This window comes from Lipotes vexillifer, unplaced genomic scaffold (assembly GCF_000442215.2).
Source record: "Lipotes vexillifer unplaced genomic scaffold, Lipotes_vexillifer_v1.1 scaffold1068, whole genome shotgun sequence".
NCBI classification, from domain to species: domain Eukaryota; kingdom Metazoa; phylum Chordata; class Mammalia; order Artiodactyla; family Lipotidae; genus Lipotes; species Lipotes vexillifer.
Window position 1 is genome coordinate 674,352 of NW_006789049.1, and position 23,946 is coordinate 698,297.

General features: G+C 40.4%; 1 protein-coding gene across 2 annotated transcripts in view; it reads left to right on the plus strand.

Moving 5' to 3' along the window:
• The window catches only part of PRELID2 (PRELI domain containing 2), an 88,833-nt gene that overhangs the window by 37,684 nt on the left and 27,203 nt on the right, over nucleotides 1-23,946 (plus strand). For both annotated transcript variants that reach the window (XM_007462399.1, XM_007462400.1), the window contains exon 5: nucleotides 17,577-17,682. In XM_007462399.1, the coding sequence (XP_007462461.1) occupies nucleotides 17,577-17,682 (106 nt within the window). The remainder of the gene's footprint in view (nucleotides 1-17,576; nucleotides 17,683-23,946) is intronic.

Here is a 23,946-nt window from a genome sequence, read left to right on the forward strand (position 1 = left end):
CCTTCCTTCCTTCCTCTCTTTCTCTTATTTTTTTTCCTTTCTACTTTCTCCCTCCCCTCCCCTCCCCTCCACCCTCCCCTTTCCTTCTCTTCCTCCATCCATCTCTAGTAAATAAGAAGTTTGGATATTAAAAATTAGAATGTTTTACCAACCAAGAATCGATGCCATGCAGAAACCCTAACAGTCCTGGGACAGTAGCCAGGAGCCTGATGACTGTCCTCCCAGTGTAAGAGTCTGCCTCCTCCATCAGGTTGTGAGTCAGCGCCTGGGAGCTGTTCACCCTCTTTTTAATCAAGGCAAGTATTGGTAGCTAAGCAAATAGATGGGAAAAAAATTGACCAGCTGAGTTCGTTTTCCTGGTTTGAATTCACAGCTACATTTTGAGACATTTTCTGTGCTGGAGGTGGAAGCTGTTCTATTTCCTATGTGTCTGACCTCAAGAGGGGTGTAGTCTTGAGAGGAATCTAAATGGTAATTCCCAGCTTGTTCTGTTTTATTCTCTGCTGTGCTCTGGGAAGACTCAACGGCCTCTTTTCTGAAGGTAGGAAAACCTTCTGGCCCTCACACAGGTCCTGTTTGGATGAGTCTTGTTCCAAGTATTCTTTATTATCATGTTTAAAAATAATGTTTCCTCTTTTTTTCACAAGTATTACATGTTCATTGTAGGACAGTTACAAGATACATATGAGAAAAAACCGATATATTCCTGCCCTCTTCAGGTCACTGCTGTTTCTAGGCAGTGACCCCAGAGGAACCAGTATTCTGACATCCATCTTTATAGATTAGTTTTGTCTCTTGTTGATCTTCACATGGAATGGAATCGTATAGTATGTATTCTGTCGTATTAGTTTTTTGTTGTTGTTGCTTTTTGTTTGGCATCCTGTCTAGGAGCTTCATCTTGTGAGTATCAGCAGTTTAGTTTATTCTTTTCCTATTGCTGCGTAGCATTCCATGGTAGGAGCAGACTGCAGTTGCTACAATTTATTTACTCATTGTGCAGAATTTTTACAGACTCGGAATCATACTGTACATGGTATTCTGACTTTTACAATTTACCAATTGCATTTGGGACTGTCTTTCCTTATTGAATGTGTCATTTTAAAATGATTTTTAAAAATGGCTGGTCAGCTGTATTTATTGGATAAAATTCTTCTAGTGTGTTTAATTATTGGGCATTGCATTATAGATAGCGATGTGATGAATATGTTCGTAGGCTGGTCTATGCCCTCATCTAAGATTTTTTGCTCAGAACCCATTGTTAGAGGTAGATGTTATGGGTCCCAGGGTTTCCACGTATTTGAGGCTTTTATTAGGTATTGCTAAACTGAAGTATGTATTCCTAAGCATCTCATAAAACTTCCCAGGGACCTGGCAGTTGGCAGTGTTGTATAGACTTATGTTTAAAATGGGATCAGGAACAGCTACATAATTTGCAGGAGCCAGTGCAAAATGAAAACGCAGAGTCCCTGTTAAAAAATACGGGAAGATCCCACATGCCGTGGAGCGGCTGGGCCCGTGAGCCATGGCCGCTGAGCCTGTGCGTCCGGAGCCTGTGCTCTGCAGCGGGAGAGGCCACAGCAGTGAGAGGCCCGCGTACTGCAAAATAAATAAATTAATTAAAAAAATAGATAAGAATTTTGAAACAGGGACAGTGGAGCATTCAACTAAGTGTGTAGCCCTTCTGATGCCACCCCACAGAATGTACATCCTTGAAGCCAGCCTGAATGGGATACACGCGCTGGTGGGCCCAATATCCCAAGACAAGCCTCCAGTTGGACCAGTTCACAGACTTGTGTATTTTGAAGCTTTGTCCACCACTTAGGATGCCAGTAAGCTTGCACTGAATAGGCACATTTCTAGGAGGCAGGATTGTGGGAAGGGACACAGGAGCTGATGTTACCTGTGTGGATTCAAAAAGTGGTCATGCCAGTTACTTTTGGGTGACCTTAGCAAATTTGCCACTCGGAACCTCAGTTTTTTCATCTGTAAAATGAGGTTAATATTATCTACCTCATAAGATAGATAGTGAGAATTAACTGAAATGTGTATATAAAAGACTTAATACAGTACTTCTGCACGATAGGCTATTAATAAGATAGATTGTGAGAGTGAATGCTATGTTTTAAGAGACTGAGCCACCCTGCCCTGTACTGTTTACCCGCATTAGGCTGCTAGGCTCCTGAGATCCACTGTTTACTTACTCCCTGTTCCTGCTCCTGGTTAATCATTTAGGCCTCAGCCCAGTGGTTCCTGGGATGGGTTAAAGGAGAGCCGCTCAGAGGGGAAGGGCTTTAGGAGTGAAGGTTATAGATACCAGCAGGGTGTTTGGTCTCTGTGGCTGCTGTGCTGGGTGTGTGACATGTGATAGCAGGGAGGGAGGGAAGGCTGGAAAGATGGAGGGTTCTGGAGCTCCGAGGGTCTTGAATGCCAGCATGGGGAGGGAGGGACTCCTTGCCAAGTAGTTTATGGGGATTGATGCCAGTGAAGTGGAAATACTTTGGAGTTTACTGGAGCTGGATTTGTACTGTGGGCATTTAACTTCCCAGACACCGTGCCCTTCTTTTTGCAAATGGAAATCATAATGATGGTAGTAGTAAATAGCATTATTACTACCAGTGTTAGTATGATTAACTAACATGTATCAAATGCTTACGCATATTACCTTGAGTGCTTCACACCTATTACCTTATTCACCTTTGGAACAAAGTTTGAGTAGGTGTGATTAACCCCATTTTACAGAGGAGACTGGGCTTCAGGAACTTGCCTACGTGGGCGGGTCCCCATTCCGTGTTAGAGAGGAGATGTGAGTCCAAGCCATCTGACTCCAGGAACCATATGCCTAATCATGTCCTATAAAGATATATATATTTAATACAGATATATAAAATATAAGAAGCGCATGTATAATTATGTGTGTTCGTGTTAAGGCTAAAAAGTGCTTAGCGCTGACGGAGGACCCTGTAAATTGAATTAGGTCTCCAAGGAGGCACAGTTCTGTAAGTGGGTCTGGTAAGCTGGGGGGAGGGACCGCGTGTCCTGGCGTGGTGAAGTGCACGCACGGGCAGGGCAGTCTCCGCAGCAGTGTTGGGCCCTGCCTGTCCCTTGGGCCACCCCTCTGTGTGGTTACAGGAGAATGCCGAAAACAGCCTGACTGGAACTGAGATGTCATCACAACAAGCATATCCGTGGAACCATCTTTCCTTCTCAAAGACACTTTAATTAAATTCCCATCGTGAAAACAATTGGGCAAGATTTGCCATACCCAACCAGTCATTAATTCAGGGACAGGATCTCATTAAGAGCTTTTGCTTTCTGGAAGCTGCTGTTTTGAGGATTCAGAGCTGGTGGCTGTGTGCTCTGGGGATTAATTCCTGATCCATGTTTTCTCTGAACTTTTGTATTTCCCCAAATTCAGAAGGAAACACATTTTTAAATGACCCCAGAGTAGGAGACTGATGGTATAAGCTGTCATTCATTGTCACAGAGGTGTTCCTAGCTTTGAGCTGTGCGCTCTGTCATGATTCCATTGTGTTCTGTGTTGAATTCTGTCCGCCCATGGACAAAGCGATAGATGTGACTCAGGTATAGGCACCATGTGAGTGAGTGAGCCTCCTCTTTGAACACGTTTCCAGATACTGTGCTGGCTTATCTCTCAGCCAGGTGAAGGCTGCCCCCTACTGACACTAGCAAGTGACCTCCTGAGACATTTGGTTCAATTTCCCTGACAGAAGTATTGAGATGTACCATAAATTTCTCTTCTTTTGCTTCTCCCCTCCCCTCCCTCCTCTCTCCATCCTTCTGCCCCTAATGCATTATTGATTTCTTACCATGTGCTAAGTCATTACAATTGGAAATGATTCAGTGAAGAAAAAATATATATGTACAACCATTTAGAAAAACATTTGGCATGTTTTCCCCCGGTTTCTTTTTTTTTTTTTTGGCCACGCTGCACGGTATGCCGGATATTAGTTCCCTGACCAAGGATCGAACCTGTGCCCCCCTGCAGTGGAAGTGCAGGGCCGCTAGGGAAGACCTGGCATTTTTTAAAAGTTGAAACTGTGCATGTCCTGTGACCCAGATATTTGACCACTAGACACTCTAGAGACACTTGTGCACATAGGTAGCTGGATGCATTATAGACATTTACTTTACAGAACTATTAGTAGCCCCAAACTGAGTCCACATTAAATGTCCATCTTCAGTAGAGTGGATAAATAATATGGAGTATTTTCAAGCAATAGAACAGTATGCAGCAATGAAAACTAACAAACAACAGGTTCATGCAACAGTATGGGTGAATCTCCACTGAGCATGCAGGTTTTATTCCCTGTGCCTTAGTGAACAGTGACAAGATCAGGGTGTGCTTAGAAAGCTGATGGGGCGGGCTTCCCTGGTGGCGCAGTGGTTGAGAGTCCGCCTGCCGATGGAGGGGACGCGGGTTCGTGCCCTGGGCCAGGAAGATCCCACACGCCGCGGAGCAGCTGGGCCCGTGAGCCATGGCCGGCCGCTGAGCCTGCGCCCGGAGCCTGTGCTCCGCAATGGGAGAGGCCACAACAGTGAGAGGCCTGCGTACCACAAAAGAAAGAAAGAAAGAAAGAAAGCTGATGGGGCAGTGTGGGTTATGAGGAGCCCACGCTGGAGGCAAGGATCCCATTGGGAGGCAGTTTTGGTGGTCCTGGAGAGAGAAAGTGCTGTGCTAAACCCAGGCAGTAGCAGCAGCAAGAGAGACAATGACATGGACTGTTGAGTAACATTAGAAGTAAAATAAACACAATCTGGGGACTGAGTGAATGTTTGGATTGATTAGAAAAAGAAACATTTAACCTGTTGCTGAGATTTCTAATCTCATAGATTAGGATGATGGTTGTCTCCTTCACTGAGATAGGAGCAGGACTTGGGTTTTGAGGTGGTAGATATGAATCTGCATGACATTAAGCTGTGACCTCAGGCAAGTTATTTAACTTCTCTTTGCCAGTTTCCTCACATGTAAAAGAGAGAAAACATTTAAGAGTAACAACCTCAGAACATAATACAGTGTCTGATACATAATATACATTGTTACTATACAGTTTTTTGAAGAATAAGTGTGACCCTGAGTATATAAAATCATAATTGGATGCAGTCATTCCTTTAGGCTTAACAGAGATAAGACAGGTGTAGGAAAACTTGAATCATCTTTATATATCTCTTGAGTGAAGCATCAAATAAAACTTGGGGGCAGGAGCAAGTCTTAGGTCAAAAGGCACAAAGAGGGCTTCCCTGGTGGCGCAGTGGTTGAGAGTCTGCCTGCCGATGCAGGGGACACGGGTTCGTGCCCCGGTCCGGGAAGATCCCATATACCGTGGAGCGGCCGGGCCCGTAAGCCATGGCCGCTGAGCCTGCACATCCGGAGCCTATGTGCTGCAATGGGAGAGGGAAAAAAAAAACAAAGACACAAAGAAATGGAATTACATAGTGTGAGAAAAGGAAAGCCAAGAGGTGATTTAATGAGACTTTAAATGAAGGATAAGTCCAAGAGGTGATTTAATGAGACTTTAAATGAAGGATAAGTCCGGAGTTAATATGTCCCGGGCCTTCCCTGGTGGCACAGTGGTTAAGAATCCACCTGCCAATTCAGGGGACACGGGTTCAAGCCCTAGTCTGGGAAGATCCCACGTGCCACAGAGCAACGGAGCCCGTGCACCACAACTACTGAGCCTGTGCTCTAGATCCCTCAAGCCACAACTACTGAGCCCATGTACCACAACTACTGAAGCCCATACACTTAGAGGCTGTGCTCCACAACAAAGAGAAGCTACCGCAATGAGAAGCCTGCTCGCTGCAACTAGAAGAAAGCCCACGTGCAGCAATGAAGACCCAACGTAGCCAAAAATAAATTAAATTAAATTAAATTTTAAAAAGTGGCAGGATACACATTTAAAAAAAAGTTAGCAAGTCCCTTTGCTGAAAATGGTTCTTGGTAGCACAGAGCCTTTTAAAGAATAACTTTTTATTTATATAAAAATGATCCTCAAGGATTTATTAGTGATGTTTTTTGGTAATTGCCAAGTAATACATCTTTATTACGGAAATTAGTAAAAAGAACAAAGTAAATAAATAACAACTATAATTCTCATGCCCGGAGAGTCTGTTCATATTTCAGCTCTGTCCATTTTTCTGTCTGTCCGTCCGTCCATCCATCCATCCATCCATCTTTTTCTCTTTCTTTTTTTAAAAAAGAGCTGAGGACTTCCCTGTTGGTACAGTGGTTGAGAATCTGCCTGCCAATGCAGGGGACACGGGTTGGAGCCCTGGTCTGGGAGGATCCCACATGCTGCGGAGCAGCTAGGCCTGTGTGCCACAACTGCTGAGCCTGCGCTATGGAGCCCGCGAGCCACAACTACTGATCCTGTGTGCCACGACTACTGAAGTCTGCGTGCCTAGAGCCCATGCTCTGCAGCAAGAGAGACCACCACAATGAGAAGCCCACGCAGTGCAACGAAGAGTAGCCCCTGCTCGCCATAACTAGAGAAAGCCTGCACCCAGCAATGAAAAACCCAATGCAGCCAAAAAATAAACAAAGAAATTAAAAAAAAAATAAAAAAGAGCTGAAATTAAACCTGTAAATTGTTGTGTAAGCTGCTGTGTTTTGTGTAGGAACTTAAATGGAGGCTTATCTAGCATGAGGGATTTAGGTTAGATACGTGTATTAAGAAGAAAATGTCTGGTGTGCTTTGTCAATGAGTTATTGAGAGAAAGCACAGCAGTTCCTTCTCTGGCAGTCTTAAAATATAGTAGGATAAACTCTCATCTCATTGATGGCAAGGGCCTGACCCTGCTTTACTGCCCTGTCATTCTCTTATATGTGGACCAAGCCCGAGAGTGCTTTTCTGAGCACTTGCTTCTCCCAAAAGTGGCAGAAAGAAATGTTGGTTAGAATATGATGTAAGTGAGACTTTTATTAATCCCTCACCTACGTTTTCCTTGCAGACTGAAGAGTACATTTCTCCTAAGAGTGTAAGACTGCTCATTTTCATTTTGAAATATTAAAATCACTGTAAATTTCTACTCTGACTAATCTGGAACAAAGACAGGAAAGATTAGTGTCACCGGGATATAGTTTTACATGAGCAAATCATTTAAAATAGGCTTAAGTCTAAGGTGGAAGCTGCTTTGCTTAGACTGACTAGTTGCCTAGACTATGTCATATTGGCTAAGATAACTGTGTGTGTGTGTGGAGGGGAGGGGAGAGGGGAGAGAGGAGAGGGCAGACAGGAGAGGGTGAGGGAGAGAGAGGGAGAGAGAAGTATTCTGAAGGCTTCCTTTCACTATATGCATGGTCTAAATGTAGAGGTTACTGCTATTAGAGAATTAGAGAGAAGGTCTAATTAAGAGGTTATAGTAGCTATTTTTACCAAAATCACAGCTTTTTGAATTCATAGTTTTCTCAATATATTTCTTAGTGTTAGTGAATGTGCTCATATATACATGTACAAATACACCCAAGTACACCTATGGGAGATTTGGCTCCCATATCCTTTCTTAGAGATATAAGAAGGTAGGGGGAAGTTTTTTGTTGCTGCAGAGTATTTTTGATTATAAAGAAATTTAATATTAATTTATCCATTTAACAAATACTCATTGAACTCATTGAATGCAGGCACTGTGCTGAAAATGGGGGATAGGAAGTCATCTAAAAGCATTAAGGAATGGCAACAAGCCTTTTAGTCAATGGTGCACATGTAACTGTTCATCTGTACCTGTTACTTGGTGGCCTCAGAGGCGAAGTCCTTCTTGCCTTCAGGGTAAAGTCTAAACTCCTCAGTCTGGGAATACCATTTGCAATCTGGTCTCCATCTTTCCAGCCTTATCTCCTAACATCTCCCACACCCACCTTATACTCTAGTCATTATTATGGGAAAAAATTGATCAAGCCCCTTACTAAGTATTGGGTATTTTCAGATAACTGGCTGCTCTTCAGACATTCTCTGCTCCTTCACACACCTTCTTGTCTGAGGCCTTGTGGTTTTCCTCTGGTAGAATGTTTTGCCTGCATTTGCTGGTGTGACATTCACCCTCTTGTCTATGTGTCTTTCCCACTAGTCAGTGAGATCCTGGAGGACAGAAACTGTCCTTCCCTGTGGGGCTCTTGCACCCAGTAAGGTGCTTAGTAGATAGTAGCCACTCAGTCAGTGTGTATTGAACAAATGAATAAATGAGGCAAAGTCCAGTATCTTGTGGTGATGAACTCCCTCAGCTTTGTTTATCTGGGAAAGCCTTAATTTCACCTTCATTATTATTATTATTTTTTTACATCTTTATTGGAGTATAATTGCTTTACAATGGTGTGCTAGTTTCTGCTTTATAATAAAGTGAATCAGTTATACATATACATATGTTCCCATATCTCTTCCCTCCTGTGTCTCCCTCCCTCCCACCCTCCCTATCCCACCCCTCTAGGTGGTCACAGAGGACCGAGCTGATCTCCCTGTGCTATGCAGCTGCTTCCCACTAGCTATCTATTTTACGTTTGGTAGTGTATATATGTCCATGCCACTCTCTCACTTTGTCCCAGCTTACCCTTCCCCCTCCCCATATCCTCAAGTCCATTCTCTAGTAGGTCTGTGTCTTTATTGCTGTTTTACCCCAAGGTTCTTCATGACATTTTTTTTTTCTTAAATTCCATATATATGTGTTAGCATACGGTATTTGTCTTTCTCTTTCTGACTTACTTCACTCTGTGTGACAGACTCTAGGTCCATCCACCTCATTACAAATAGCTCAATTTCATTTCTTTTTATGGCTGAGTAATATTCCATTGTATATATGTTCCACATCTTCTTTATCCATTCATCCGATGATGGACACTTAGGTTGTTTCCATTTCCGGGCTATTGTAAATAGAGCTGCAATGAACATTTTGGTACATGACTCTTTTTGAATTATGGTTTGCTCAGGGTATATGCCCAGTAGTGAGATTGCTGGGTCATATGGTAGTTCTATTTGTAGTTTTTTAAGGAACCTCCATACTGTTCTCCATAGTGGCTGTACCAATTCACATCCCCACCAGCAGTGCAAGAGTGTTCCCTTTTCTCCACACCCTCTCCAGCATTTATTGTTTCTAGATTTTTTGATGATGGCCATTCTGACTGGTGCGAGATGATATCTCATTGTAGTTTTGATTTGCATTTCTCTAATGATTAATGATGTTGAGCATTCTTTCATGTGTTTGTTGGCAATCTGTATATCTTCTTTGGAGAAATGTCTATTTAGGTCTTCTGCCCATTTTTGGATTGGGTTATTTGTTTTGTTGTTATTGAGCTGCATGAGCTGCTTGTAAATTTTGGAGATTAATCCTTTGTCAGTTGCTTCATTTGCAAATATTTTCTCCCAATCTGAGGGTTGTCTATTGGTCTTGTTTATGGTTTGCTTTGCTGTGCAAAAGTTTTGAAGTGTCATTAGGTCCCATTTGTTTATTTTTGTTTTTATTTCCATTTCTCTAGGAGGTGGGTCAAAAAGGATTGTGCTGTGATTTATGTCATAGAGTGTTCTGCCTATGTTTTCCTCTAAGAGTTTGATAGTTTCTGGCCTTACATTTAGGTCTTTAATCCATTTTGAGCTTATTTTTGTGTATGGTGTTAGGGAGTGATCTAATCTCATACTTTTACATGTACCTGTCCAGTTTTCCCAGCACCACTTCTTGAAGAGGCTGTCCTTTCTCCACTGTATATTCTTGCCTCCTTTATCAAAGCTAAGGTGACCATATGTGCATGGGTTTATCTCTGGGCTTTCTATCCTGTTCCATTGATCTATCTTTCTATTTTAGTGCCAGTACCATACTGTCTTGATTACTGTAGCTTTGTAGTATAGTCTGAAATCACAGAGCCTTATTCCTCCCTCTCCGATTTTTGTTCTCAAGATTGCTTTGGCTATCGGGGTCTTTTGTGTTTCCCTACCAAATTGTGAAATTTTTTGTTCTAGTTCTGTGAAAAATGCCAGTGGTAGTTTGATAGGGATTGCATTGAATCTATAGATTGCTTTGGGAAGTAGAGTCATTTTCACAATGTTGATTCTTCCAATCCAAGAACATGGTATATCTCTCCATCTGTTTGTATCATCTTTAATTTCTTTCATCAGTGTCTTATAATTTTCTGCATACAGGTCTTTTGTCTCCTTAGGTAGGTTTATTCCTAGATATTTTATTCTTTTTGTTGCAATGGTAAATGGGAGTGTTTTCTTGATTTCACTTTCAGATTTTTCATCATTAGTATATAGGAATGCCAGAGATTTCTGTGCATTAATTTTGTATCCTGCTACTTTACCAAATTCATTGATTAGCTCTAGTAGTTTTCTGGTAGCATCTTTAGGATTCTCTATGTATAGTATCATGTCATCTGCAAACAGTGACAGCTTTACTTCTTCTTTTCCGATTTGGATTCCTCTTATTTCCTTTTCTTCTCTGATTGCTATGGCTAAAACTTCCAAAACTATGTTGAATAAGAGTGGTGAGAGTGGGCAGCCTTGTTTTGTTCCTGATCTTACTGGAAATGGTTTCAGTTTTTCACCATTGAGGATGATGTTGGCTGGGGGTTTGTCATATATGGCCTTTATTATGTTGAGAAAAGTTCCCTCTATGCCTACTTTCTGGACGGTTTTTTATCATAAATGGGTGTTGAATTTTGTTGAAAGCTTTCTCTGCATCTATTGAGATGGCCATATGGTTTTTCTCCTTCAGTTTGTTAATATGGTGTATCACATTGATTGATGTGCGTATATTGAGGAATCCTTGCATTCGTGGAATAAACCCCACTTGATCATGGAGTATGATCCTTTTAATGTGCTGTTGGATTCTGTCTGCTAGTATTTTGTTGAGGATTTTTGCATCTATGTTCATCAGTGATATTGGCCTGTAGTTTTCTTTCTTTGTGACATCTTTGTCTGGTTTTGGTATCAAGGTGATGGTGGCCTTGTATAATGAGTGTTCCTCCCTCTGCTATATTTTGGAAGAGTTTGAGAAGGATAGGTGTTAGCTCTTCTCTAAATGTTTGATAGAATTTGCCTGTGAAGTCATCTGGTCCTGGGCTTTTGTTTGTTGGAAGATTTTTAATCACAGTTTCAATTTCAGTGCTTGTGATTGGTCTGTTCATATTTTCTGTTTCTTCCTGATACAGTCTTGGCAGGTTGTGCATTTCTAAGAATGTGTCCATTTCTTCCATGTTGTACATTTTATTGGCATAAGTTGCTTATAGTAATCTCTCATGATCTTTTGTATTTCTGCAGTGTCAGTTGTTACTTCTCCTTTATCATTTCTAATTCTATTAATTTGAGTCTTCTCCCTTTTTTTCTTGATGAGTCTGGTTAATGGTTTATCTATTTTGTTTATCTTCTCAAAGAACCAGCTTTCAATTTTATTGATCTTTGCTATCGTTTCCTTCATTTCTTTTTCATTTATTTCTGATCTGATATTTTTGATTTCTTTCCTTCTGCTAACTTTGGGGTGTTTTTGTTCTTTCTCTAATTGCTTTGGGTGTCAGGTTAGGTTGTTTATTTGAGATGTTTCTTGTTTCTTGAGATAGGACTGTATTACTATAAACTTCCCTCTTAGAACTGCTTTTGCTGCATCCCATAGGTTTTGGGTCGTTGTGTCTCCATTGTCATTTGTTTCTCAGTATTTTTTGATTTCCTCTTTGATTTCTTCAGTGATCACTTCGTTGTTAAGTAGTGTATTGTTTAGCCTACATGTGTTTGTACTTTTTACAGATCTTTTCCTGTAATTGATATCGTGTCTCATAGCGTTGTGATCAGAAAAGATACTTGATACAATTTCAATTTTCTTAAACTTACCAAGGCTTGATTTGTGACCCAAGATATGATCTATCCTGGAGAATGTTCCATGAGCACTTGAGAAAAATGTGTATTCTGTTGTTTTGGGATGGAATGTCCTATAAATATCAATTAGTCCATCTTGTTTAATGTATCATTTAAAGCTTGTGTTTCCTTATTTATTTTCATTTTGGATGATCTGTCCATTGGTGAAAGTGGAGTATTAACGTCCCCTACTATGAATGTGTTACTGTCGATTTCTCCTTTTATGGCTGTTAGTATTTGCCTTATGTATTGAGGTGCTCCTATGTTGGGTGCATAAATATTTCCAATTGTTATATCTTCTTCTTGGATCAATCCCTTAATCATTATGTAGTGTTCTTCTTTGGCTCTTCTGATCTTTATTTTAAAGTCTATTTTGTCTGATATGAGAATTGCTAGTCCAGCTTTCTTTTGGTTTCCATTTGCATGGAATATCTTTTTCCATCTCCTTACTTTCAGTCGGTATGTGTCCCTAGGTCTGGAGTGAGTCTCTTGTAGACAGCAAATATATGGGTCTTGTTTTTATATCCATTCAGCCAATCTGTGTCTTTTGGTGGGAGCATTTAGTTGATTTATATTTAAGGTAATTATCGATATATATGTTCCTATTCCCATTTTCTTAATTGTTTAATTTTTGACAGTTTGATTAATATGTGTCTTGGCATATTTCTCCTTGGATTTATCCTGTATGGGACTCTCTGTGCTTCCTGGACTTGATTAAGTATTTCCTTTCCCATATTAGGGAAGTTTTCAACTATAATCTCTTCAAATATTTTCTCAGTCTCTTTCTTTTTCTCTTCTTCTGGAACCCCTATAATTCAAATGTTGGTGCGTTTAATGTTGTCCCAGAGGTCTCTGAGACTGTCCTCAGTTCTTTTCATTCTTTTTTCTTTATTCTGCTCTGCAGTAGTTATTTCCACTATTTTATCTTCCAGGCCACTTATCTGTTCTTCTGGCTCAGTGATTCTGCTCTTGATCCTATCTAGAGTGTTTTTTATTTCATTTATTGTGTTGTTCATTGTTGCTTGTTTCATCTTTAGTTCTTCTAGGTCCTTGTTAAATGTTTCTTGCATTTTCTCTATTCTATTTCTGAAATTTTGTATCATCTTTACTATCATTATTCTGAATTCTTTTTCAGGTAGAGTTCTTATTTCCTCTTCATTTGTTAGGTCTGGTGGGCTTTTATCTTGCTCCTTCATCTGCTGTGTGTTTTTGTGTCTTCTCATTTTGCTTATCTTACTGTGTTTGGGGTCTCCTTTTTGCAGCCTGCAGGTTCGTAGTTCCCCTTGTTTTTGGTGTCTGTCCCCAGTGGCTAAAGTTGGTTCAGTGGGTTGTGTAGGCTTCCTGGTGGAGGGGACTAGTGCTTGTGTTCTGGTGGATGAGGCTGGATCTTGTCTTCCTGGTGGGCAGGTCCATGTCTGGTGGTGTGTTTTGGGGTGTCTGTGGACTTATTATGATTTTAGACAGCCTCTCTGCTAATGGGTGGGGATGTGTTCCTGTCTTGCTAGTTGTTTGGCATAGGGTGTCCAGCACTGTAGCTTGCTGGTCATTGAGTGAAGCTGGGTGTTGGTGTTGAGATGCAGATCTCTGGGAGATTTTCACCATTTGATATTATGTGGAGCAGGGTGGTCTCTCGTGGACCAGTGTCCTGAAGTTGGCTGTCCCACCTCAGAGGCAGAGCACTGACTCCTGGCTGCAGCACTAAGAGCCTTTCATCCACATGGCTCAGAATAAAAGGGAGAAAAAGTAGAAAGAAAGAAAGAAAGAGGTTAAAAGAAAATAAAATAATGTAAGGTAAAATAAAATAAAGTTATTAAAATAAAAAATAATTATTAAGAAAAAAAGTTTTTTAAAAAGTAAAAAAAACAAAAAAAAACACGGACGGAAAAAACCGTAGGACAAATGGTGAAAGCAAAGCTATACAGACAAAATCTCACACAGAACCATTCACATACACACTCTCAAAAAGAGGAAAAGGGGAAAAAATAATAAATCTTGCTCTCACAGTCCACCTCCTCAATTTGGGATGATTCATTGTCTATTCAGGTATTCCACAGATGCAGGGTACATCAAGATGAATGTGGAGATTTAATCTGCTGCTCCTGAGGCTGTTGGGAGAGATTTCCCTTTCTCTTCTTTGTTTGCACAGCTCCTAGGGGCTCAGCCTTTGGATTTGGCCCTGCCTCTGCGTGTAGGTCGCCGGAGGGCATCTGTTCTTCGCTCAGACAGGACGGGGTTAAAGGGGCTCTAGCTCACTCAGGCCGGGGGGAGGGAGGGGTACGGAGTGTGGGGCGAGCCTGCGGCGGCAGAGGCCAGCGTGACTTTGCACCAGCCTGAGGCACGCCTTGCGGTCTCCCAGGGAAGTTGTCCCTGGATCCCGGGACCCTGGCAGTGGCGGGCTGCACAGGCTCCCCGGAAGGGAGGTGTGGATAGTGACCTGTGCTCGCACACAGGTTTCTTGGTGGTGGCAGCAGCAGGCTTAGCGTCTCATGCTCGTCTCTGGGGTCCGTGCTGTTAGCTGCGGCTCGCGCCCATCTCTGGACCTCCTTTAAGCAGTGCTCTTAATCCCTTCTCCTCGCACACCAGGAAACAAAGAGCTCACCTTCAATTTTGAAGGATAGTTTTAACAAATACAGTATTCTTGGTTTACAGTTTTTTTGTTTTTCTTTAGCACTTTGAATATATCATACCAATTTTTTGTGAACTACTAAGTTTCTCCTGAGAAATTGCTGAAAATTTTATGTGGGCTCCCTTGTATGTGACAAGTTGCTTTTTTTCTTGCTGCTTTCAAGATTCTCTCTCATTGTCTGCAACTTGATGATTTGATTATAAAAGTCTTGATGTAAATCTTTAGGATTTATCCTCTTTGGCATCATTGAGCTTCTTGAATTTGGACGTCCATTTTCTTCCTCAAATTTGGGAAGTTTTCTGCCATTATTTCTTCAAATAGGCTTTTTGCCTCTTTCTTCCTCTCCTCTCCTTCTGGCACTCCCATTATGTGTACACTGACCACTTCATGATGTCCTATAAGTCCATTAGGCTATCTTAACTTTTCTTCATTCTTTTTTCTTTTTCGTTTTTCATTCTCCTCTGACTCAGTAATTTTAAATGACTTGTCTTCAAGTTCACTGATTCTTTCTGCTGCTTGATCAAATCTGGTGTTTAACCCTTCTAGTGAATTTTTCGGTTTTTATATTTTATTCTTCAGTTCCTGGATTACTGTTTTTTTTTTTCTTTTTCTTAAAATTAGTTTCTGTCTCTTTGTTGATATTCTTATTTTGTTCATGCCTCATTTTCCTGATTTCATTTAGTTGTCTACCTCTGTTCTCTTTTAACTCATTGACCATCTTTCAGGTGGTTATTTTGAATTCTTTGTCAGGTAATTAATAGATTTCTATTTCTTTAGGATTGGTTTCCAGAGATTTATCTTGTTATTTTGGTTGGGCCTTGTTTCCTTGTTTCTTTGTTTACTTTGTGATCTTTTGTTGAGACTCGGGCATTTGAAAAGACAGCCACCTCTCCCAACCTCTGCAAACTGGCTTTGTGCAGGGGAAGACCTTCACCCATCAGCCTGGGTAGAGATTTTGCGGGGGGGCCCTCATGTCTTTTGTGAGGATGTTTCTCTTTGGGGCTTGTGTGTGTAATTTTCCAGTTAGAAGTTTTGCCCTGTTATCAAGAGCTCATATTCTCTTGCTCTCCCTGGTGTCTGTTTGTGGTACTGCAGATTCTTTGGTGCTATAACAAGCCACCATGCTTGCTTCTGTTCTTAGCAGCCCCCAGACATCCAAAGTATGCTGCTGTTCCCTTCAGCCTTCTGAGTCAGGCAAGGCAGAAACCAGTTCCTTGGACAGCCCACTGTAAAGTCAGAATGTTAGCTGTACATTCCGCTCTTTTCTTTCCTTCCAAGGAGAAGCCAGGAGACAGGGTTTTTTTCCTGATTGTGGTGCCCTGTGCTGGGTGGATGAGGACTGTGGCAGGTAAATGCAGCAAACATTCTTGTTCACTTCAGTGTGGCTCTGCTTGGCTTTGTACTCGCCTGGGGTGCTACAGTCTCTTAGCTGGTTTATGCACTTCTCATAACGGCAACTTCACCCATAAGTTGGGGTCTCTGTGGGGGATTGAGGGCCTGGGGCTTCCTATCCTGCCATCTTTATGACATCACTCTCAAGTGTTATTCAAATCTTTGCTTTATGAAATGGAGATAATTAATATTGGTAGAACTTTTTTTATTATTTTTAATAAATGTATTTATTTATTTATTTATTTTTGGCTGTGTTGGGTCTTCGTTGCTGTGTGCAGGCTTTCTCTAGCTGTGGCGAGTGGGGGCTACTCTTTGTTGTGGTGCACTGGCTTCTCATTGCGGTGGCTTCTCTTGTTATGGAGCATGGGCTCTAGGCGCATGGGCTTCTGTAGTTGTGGCACATGGGCTTCAGTAGTTGTGGCTCGCGGGCTCTAGAGCTCAGGCTCAGTAGCTGTGGCACACAGGCTTAGTTGCTCCGCGGCATATGGGATCTTCCCGGAGCAGGGCTCAAACCCATGTCCCCTTCATTGGCACGTGGATTCTTAACCACTGTGCCACCAGGGAAGTCCCATTATTGGTAGAACTTTAAAAGGTTAGTGGCACATACAATCTGTCTCACCTCCTCTTCTAATCAAAGATTAAAGAAGTCGTTCCAGGCTTCTTTCCTGTCTCTGTCTGTCTATCTCTCTTTAGTAATGGTGGCTAACATATAATAAGTTCCTTACTTTGTGTCAGGAACTGTTCATGTTCCTGTTGTATGTATTAATTCATTTACTTCTGACACTTGTAAAAGGAAGATACTATAATTATTCCCAATTTTCATGGGAAGAACCTGAGTTAAGGGAATCTAAGTAATTTACCTGAGGTCATACAGCTGATTATTGTCTCATACTCAATTTTAACAAGACATTTTGTAGCATGGAATGAGAAATATATATATATATATATATATATATATATATATATATATATATATATATATATATATAAATACATATATATATATATATATTTACTTAGAATAAGTTAAATTTATTTATTTTGGGTCAGGTAGAGATTATTAAAGTTTGTTGACTGTCCTATTACAGTTTGATCATTGAATTATTTGTTAGGTATAAATAAAAATTCTGTGTTCTGCAGTTTTTATAATCAGAATAATGTACCCATGTGTTTTCTCTTCTTTCCAGCTTTATTGAGATGTAAGTGACATGTGACATTGTGTGAGTTTAAGATGTAGTGTAATGATTTGATATATGTATATATTGTAAAATAATTATTACAATAAGGTTATTTAACACATCCTTTACCTCACATAGTTACAGTCTGTGTGTGTGGTGAGAACTTTTAAAATCTACTTTCTTAGCAACTTGAAATGAATAGTCTTTAATTTGAATATAATACGTTGCTTATATTATATAAACTGGAAGTCTCCTTTTGATAAAATCTTTGTTGTAATAGGCAATTATTGAATTATTATGGATATTATTTTGTGTTGATTATAAGTGGTAATAATGCTGTTGGAAATCCCTATAATTTAAATATTCAAATATAGAATGACACCAAAGGTGACACCAATGACACCAAACGTGTGTGTGTGTGTATATATATATATATATATATATATATATATAATTTTTTTTTTTTAATTTTTATTGGAGTATAGTTGCTTTACAGTGTTGTGTTACAAAGATGTATATTTTTGTTTTTTGTAGGACAGAGTTCATTCAAAAAGGCAGGATTTCAATCACAGGGGCTGGTTTTCTCAACTGCGTTTTGGAAACTTTTGCTAGCACATTTTTAAGACAGGGTGCCCAGAAGGTAAGCTTCTTTTCACTTTGAAGCAACATTAATTTTAAGAAACCATGGAGATTCCCACTGGGTTCTTGAACAAGGCTCATGAACAGACAAAACAAGAAAAATATACAATTAATAAATATTTGCAAAGATAATTACCCTCACTAATTATTACATAAATCCAAAGCAAAGTAAAACTAAAGTGCCATTTGTGGCTCATTAAGTTAAAAACATGCCAATGAAGAATATGTGATAATATGGGAATACTTATAGTCTAATAAAGAGAAATAATCAGAATGAATAATTATATTTACTGTATATACAATGTGATGACAGCTATTTAGTAAAAAAGATAATAATAGCTAATATTTATGGAGTTCTTACCATGTGCTACTCACTAAAAAGAATGTTTAATCATTAATTCATTTAATGCTCACAAACCTTGGAAATAGCTGTTATTGTTGTCCTGATATTCTGGACAAAGAAGACACAGAGTTCTGGAGCTCCTGATTGTCTTTTATTGTGGTTTTCAAGCTCTATACTTGTGGGAGCTTAGGCTTCCATGAATGTTATTCAGAGGCCACCTTGAAGTTCTAAGGTCTTGTGTTACCCTGTGTTTTAAGTAGTGCTATTCTTTTTTTCATCTGTTTTATATAGCATTACATATGAGATTGATATATCCTGTTTTCTTGCCTAGGGAAGTCCATTTCTTATGCACCTTTGTATGCCTATTGTAGGTGTTCCAAAATATTTTAAAATTATTTTATTAGTATTTGTTTTAGTTATTATATTTAAGAATTATTTGTCATTATTATTGTTATTAATTATGTTGGTGAACATAATCACTTATTTCCAGGGTTTACTCAGGTATGATGCATATGTTACCTAGTTTTGTTTTGTGGGACAAGCTTAATGGCTGGTCTAGAGAACTATTGTTATGACCTTAGATTTTATGGGTAATAGATCTTGGTTCTCGTTTTACAGATCTAGGTTCAAGAATGAACCTGGACCACAATGTGTTGATCTGGGAGGCTGAGGGTGATGGATGAATATTTGATACTGTACTGTACTCCATAGACATACTGTCTGGATTGATGATGTGTTCCTGACCCTGGTGAGCACATCGCCAGGCCGGCCCGGCCTGTTTAAGCCTGGGCTTGAAGTGGATAGCTGAGCTTCTGAAAGGTCTGATGTGACTGTCACTTACTCAGACATTATTGCGGGTTTACCCTGCTATCTTGCAAAATATGCATTTGTAAAAAGCCCCATCTTCTGCAAAATTGCACTCTAAAAATAATAGTGCTGATGAGAAAAATAACTTTGGTGCTATGTCCCTGACTGAGTTGACTTCTTGGACATTGTTTGTTTGTTTATTTATTTATTTATGGGTGCACCACGTGGCTTGCAGGATCCTAGTTCCCCAACCAGGGATTGAACTGGAATCTTTGCAGTGGAAGTCAGAGTCCTAACCACTGGACCACCAGGGAATTCCCAGGGACATTGTTTAGATTAAAAGTGGCAAAGTTTTTCTGTAAAGAGCCAGATAGTAAATTTGTTAGACTTTGTGGGCCAATAGGCAAAATCAAGATACTGTGTAGGTGCTTTGTAACAAGAGAGAACCAAATGTGCACACAGTTTTTTTTGACAAAATTAAAATTATAATAATAGTAATTTTTTACAATAAAAGTCTACTAAGCTTATAATTCTTAAAAGAATGGAATTCTTTTTTGGGGGGAGCTAACATTTACCTGAGTTGGGGTTAAAAATGAGTATTCCCTACCATCAAATTGGTTGCAAATGTTCATTTGTAAAAACCATTGTTATCTTGTGGACCATACAAACACAGGTGGTGGCTGAATTTGGCCTGTGGGCTATAGTTTGCCAGCCCTTGCTTTAGATAAATAAATATTGTTTGTTTAATCCGAGTGGGTCTCTGTTTGACCTGCCCATCATTCTGAACCTTTTAATGACTTTTAATCACACAGTGATTGTGTACATTCTGATTCTGTGAGATACATAAAGAGACACTATTATTCCCATTTTATTGATGAGAAATGTCTTGAAGAGGTAAGTGCACCCAGTCTGTAGGTGGCTACTTGCCCAGAGTCCTTCCTCTTGCAGATATATTTTGAGTACCCGCTTTGTGGGAGGCACTGTGTTGAGTGTGGGCTAAATGGATTTACTTAAGGTCACAGGACTGGCAAAGGGTGGAGACTGGACTCACATCCCCATCTTTTATCTCTTACTGTGCCACTCACTGTTAAAGATATGTTCAGGTGAATGAAGCAGAATGCTAGCCAACTCAGCATCATGTTGTGCTTCAGATGAATTTGTGTTGTGGTCCTACTCCCTCTGTATTTATTAGGGCTCTTTGGTTGCAAATAACAGAAACTACCTTAGGCTAGCTTGATATAGAGCTACAAGGGTGGTGAGGCTGACAGGCTTCAGAATGGTCTGCCCTGGAACTGAGAGCTACCAGGAACCCAGGTGGCATTCCTTCTTTAGCACTTGTCCATACGAATATGCATCGGCTTTATTCTCTTCTTATACAGTCTGGCTTTCTCTGCTTCACAGGCTGTATAGTGTGAAGTGGGCCTCCGCAGTCCAAGTGTAGTTATGTAGATTTCTGGCGAACAGAGAGACTGCTTATTTCTTCCTTTCCAAATTCTCTGGAAGGAACTCTCAGTGGCCTTCTATAGGTCAAACATGGCCAGGAGGGGAGAAGCCAGGTTGTGTAAATATGGCTAATCCTATGTCACAACTACGTGGATCAGCGTTAGGGTGTTAGTTCCCAGGGAAAGGGGTGGTAGAATGGGTAAATACTCCTAAAGTTTTCTGACATGGTCTTAACAGTAGTACTAGGCTCTTGATGACAGAGAGACAGTTTTATTCATCTTACACCCAGTTCCCCCAACCATAGTACCTAGGACAGTGCTCAGTACATAACGTGGACATGAGTAAAAAGGAAATAGAATGCACAGCAAGGTCCACAGCTGGTTTGTGGTGACTTATCTGGAAAACATCAAGTGACTAAATTTTTAAAGTGAGTAATCCAGGTGATTCCTCTGAATTCCCACTTATTTATGCTCAGAAGGAAGAATTTATTTTTCCTGCTAGCTTTTGCCTTTTCTGACTTTACTTTTTTTTTTTTTTTTTTTAAAGAGGCTTAGTTTAATTAGTTAGCTTTTCAATTTTAGGAGCCACTCATGCTTAAGTGTCTTTTATCTTTTACCCAAGTGGTGATGTTTTCCGGTATCAGCCTGACTTCCTGATAAACCTTCACAGCTGAGCCTGATTAAGTGGTTTCTGTAGAAGTCATCGTTAGAGTGTTTTAGGTGACTTTATTTTCAGTTTAGAACTTTTTCCCGGAGGCTGTTTAGTGGGGACGTTACCAAAGTGATCCTTGGACCATAGCTCAGCAGAAGCCCCCTGCCTTGGTGGTGGCGAAGGTTCTTTTTCCATTTGGATTCAGACAGCCAATAATGAAACCGATGCTGTGACTGAAACAGCACAGATTTTATTCAATGGCTAGAGAATGGAGAAGCATGAAATTAGTTCGCAAGTCAACTTCTGGGGGTGGGGAGTTGATCAAGGCAAGATTTTGAAAGGCAGGGTTAATGGTGGTGGTGGGTGCATATGCATTGGTTTTCTGGGAAAAGGCAGGGTTCTTCCTGCAACTGGGTGCCACTTCTTTTTCTTCCTTCTGTGGTCCGGTACTTCCTGTCATGGCACTGGTAGGTGTGTCATTCAGCATGATATTGTTATCATGAGCATATAATGAGGCTCAGGGTCTACTGGAGGTCAGGTCTTCCACCTTCTTGGATTTGACTCGTTCTAACCAATTCTGGTGGCCTCTTGTTTTTCTGTTCTGGCGGTTTCCTGGAAGACAATATAACACTTCCCTTCCTTCAAGAAAGAGGGCAGGTTAGAGCTTGAGGCTAATAGTCATGGTAACAGTGGTGAAGGTGGGATTTTTTTTTTCCCCAGAAAAAGAAAAACTAGGTGCTCACTAAGTATATATATATATACATATATATATATATGTGTATATATATACACATCTGTGTGTATAAATTAAAACCTAGTCCTAGATATGGAACCCCAAGGTGATATTGAAAATGTGCAACCCAGACTGGGACTTGAACCCACGGTCATTTTTTTTTTTTTTTGGATATTCATTCTACTTTAATGATTTTAATTGTGCCCTATGTGACCACGGGAGAGAAGGAGATTAATCTTGAGATGTTATGGAATGCCTTCTTATTTATTTACTTTTTTAACATCTTTATTGGAGTATAATTGCTTTACAATGATGTGTTAGTTTCTGCTTTATAACAAAGTGAATCAGCTATACATATATCCCCATATCTCCTCCCTCTTGCATCTCCCTCCCACCCTCTCTAGTCCACCCCTCTAGGTGGTCACAAAGCACCGAGCTGATCTCCCTGTGCTATGTGGCTGCTTCCCACTAGCTAGCTATTTTACGTTTGGTAGTGTATATATGTCCATGCCACCCTCTTACTTCTTCCCAGCTTACCTTTCCCCCTCCCCATGTACTCAAGTCCATTCTTTACGTCTGCGTCTTTATTCTTGTCCTGCCCCTAGGTTCGTCAGACCTTTTTTTTTTTTTTTTAGATTCCATATATATGTGTTAGCATACGGTATTTGTCTTTCTCTTTCTGACTTACTTCACTCTGTATGACAGACTCTAGGTCCATCCACCTCACTACAAATAACTCAATTTCGTTTCTTTTTATGGCTGAGTAATATTCCATTGTATATATGTGCCACATCTTTATCCATTCATCTGTTGATGGGCACTTAGGTTGCTTCCATATCCTGGCTATTGTAAATAGAGCTGCAATGAACGTTGAACCCACGGTCTTTTAATTGAGATCGCACACCTGGTCTCAGGACTTAATGAAACTCAGGTTCTTGATTCTTGTCACAGAAAGAATTCAGTGAGAGACAAAGTGATAGGTAAGAAGTGGATTTATTTGAGAGAAATGCACTCCACAGACAGAGTGTGGGCCGTCTCAGAAGGTGAGAGGGACCAGGGTATGGGGGTTGTCAGTGTTTATAGGGGTGGATAATTTCATAGGCTAATGAGTGGTATGAGTATTTCAGCTGTTATGGGGAAGGAGTGGGGAATTGGACCATGGCCCACTTTTTGACCTTTTATGGTCGGCCTTGGAACTGTCATGGCGCCTGTGGGTTTGTCATTTAGCGTGCTGATGTGTTACAGTGAGCGTATCCTGAGGCTCAAGGTCTACTGGAAGTCGAATCTTCTGCCATCTTGGACCTAGATAGTTCTCACCAGTTTTTGTCATGTCCTTTGGCTGTCATTCTTTTAAAGGTTGTGCCCTGCCCCCTTCCCTCCTGTTTCAGGATCACTTCTGTTTTTGTTCCTCTGGGGGCTTGTTCAACTGCTTTTCTCTTTTCCCTTTACCACTTTGAGGTGACTTGCAATTCGGGGGCCTTTCTGACACAAACGTTGCTACTATGAACAAAGGTGAATAAATATCTGTTTAAATCTCTGCTTTCAGTTCTTTGCTGGATTATATGGTAATTCCGTGTTTAATTTTTCAAGGAAACTTCCTAAAAATTTCTTTTTGAGATAGCTGTCTATCTTTGTCCATGACAGCAATGGATAGTATCATTACTGTGTATTTTTCTCATACTGTGGACAAGTAGTATGCTAGTTGTCAAATACATATTTTGCCATATACATACAGATACATATGCCTTCAGGTAAGCAAGCACTCAAAAAACTGACTAAGGAAACAGAGGAAGATCTGAAGGAAAATAGGGGTTTGTGGAAATCTGGGAAACATGTAAGGCTTCATACACATTTCTGCAGCCTAGGGGAACGGCCAGCAACTGTGAAGCAGAGCAGGTTGTAACCCACGCCAGCCAAGTCTAACCTCAGGGATCCTCAGAACAGGAAACAGAGATCAAGATATTACCTGGTGCAGACATGGCTCTGCAGGTGCTCCCCAATTCTGGGAAGGCAACCCTCAGGCCAGTGTTGCTTAGTCTTTTTTCCATTATCACCCCCCAACTAAGGATCCTTTGTAGACTTTTTTCCTAATTGTCCCCCCACACCCAATGTTAATACTAATATTCTATAGTATTATCCTATAATTATGATAAATATCCTAATTATCTGTTTATACACTGTATTATATCTTTGCTATATACATGAAAAGTGCAAGATATTTTTCACTTCCATGAACAAATTGTCATCTGGTTTCAATATTGTCCCCACTGAGAAAGCGTGCTTTATAC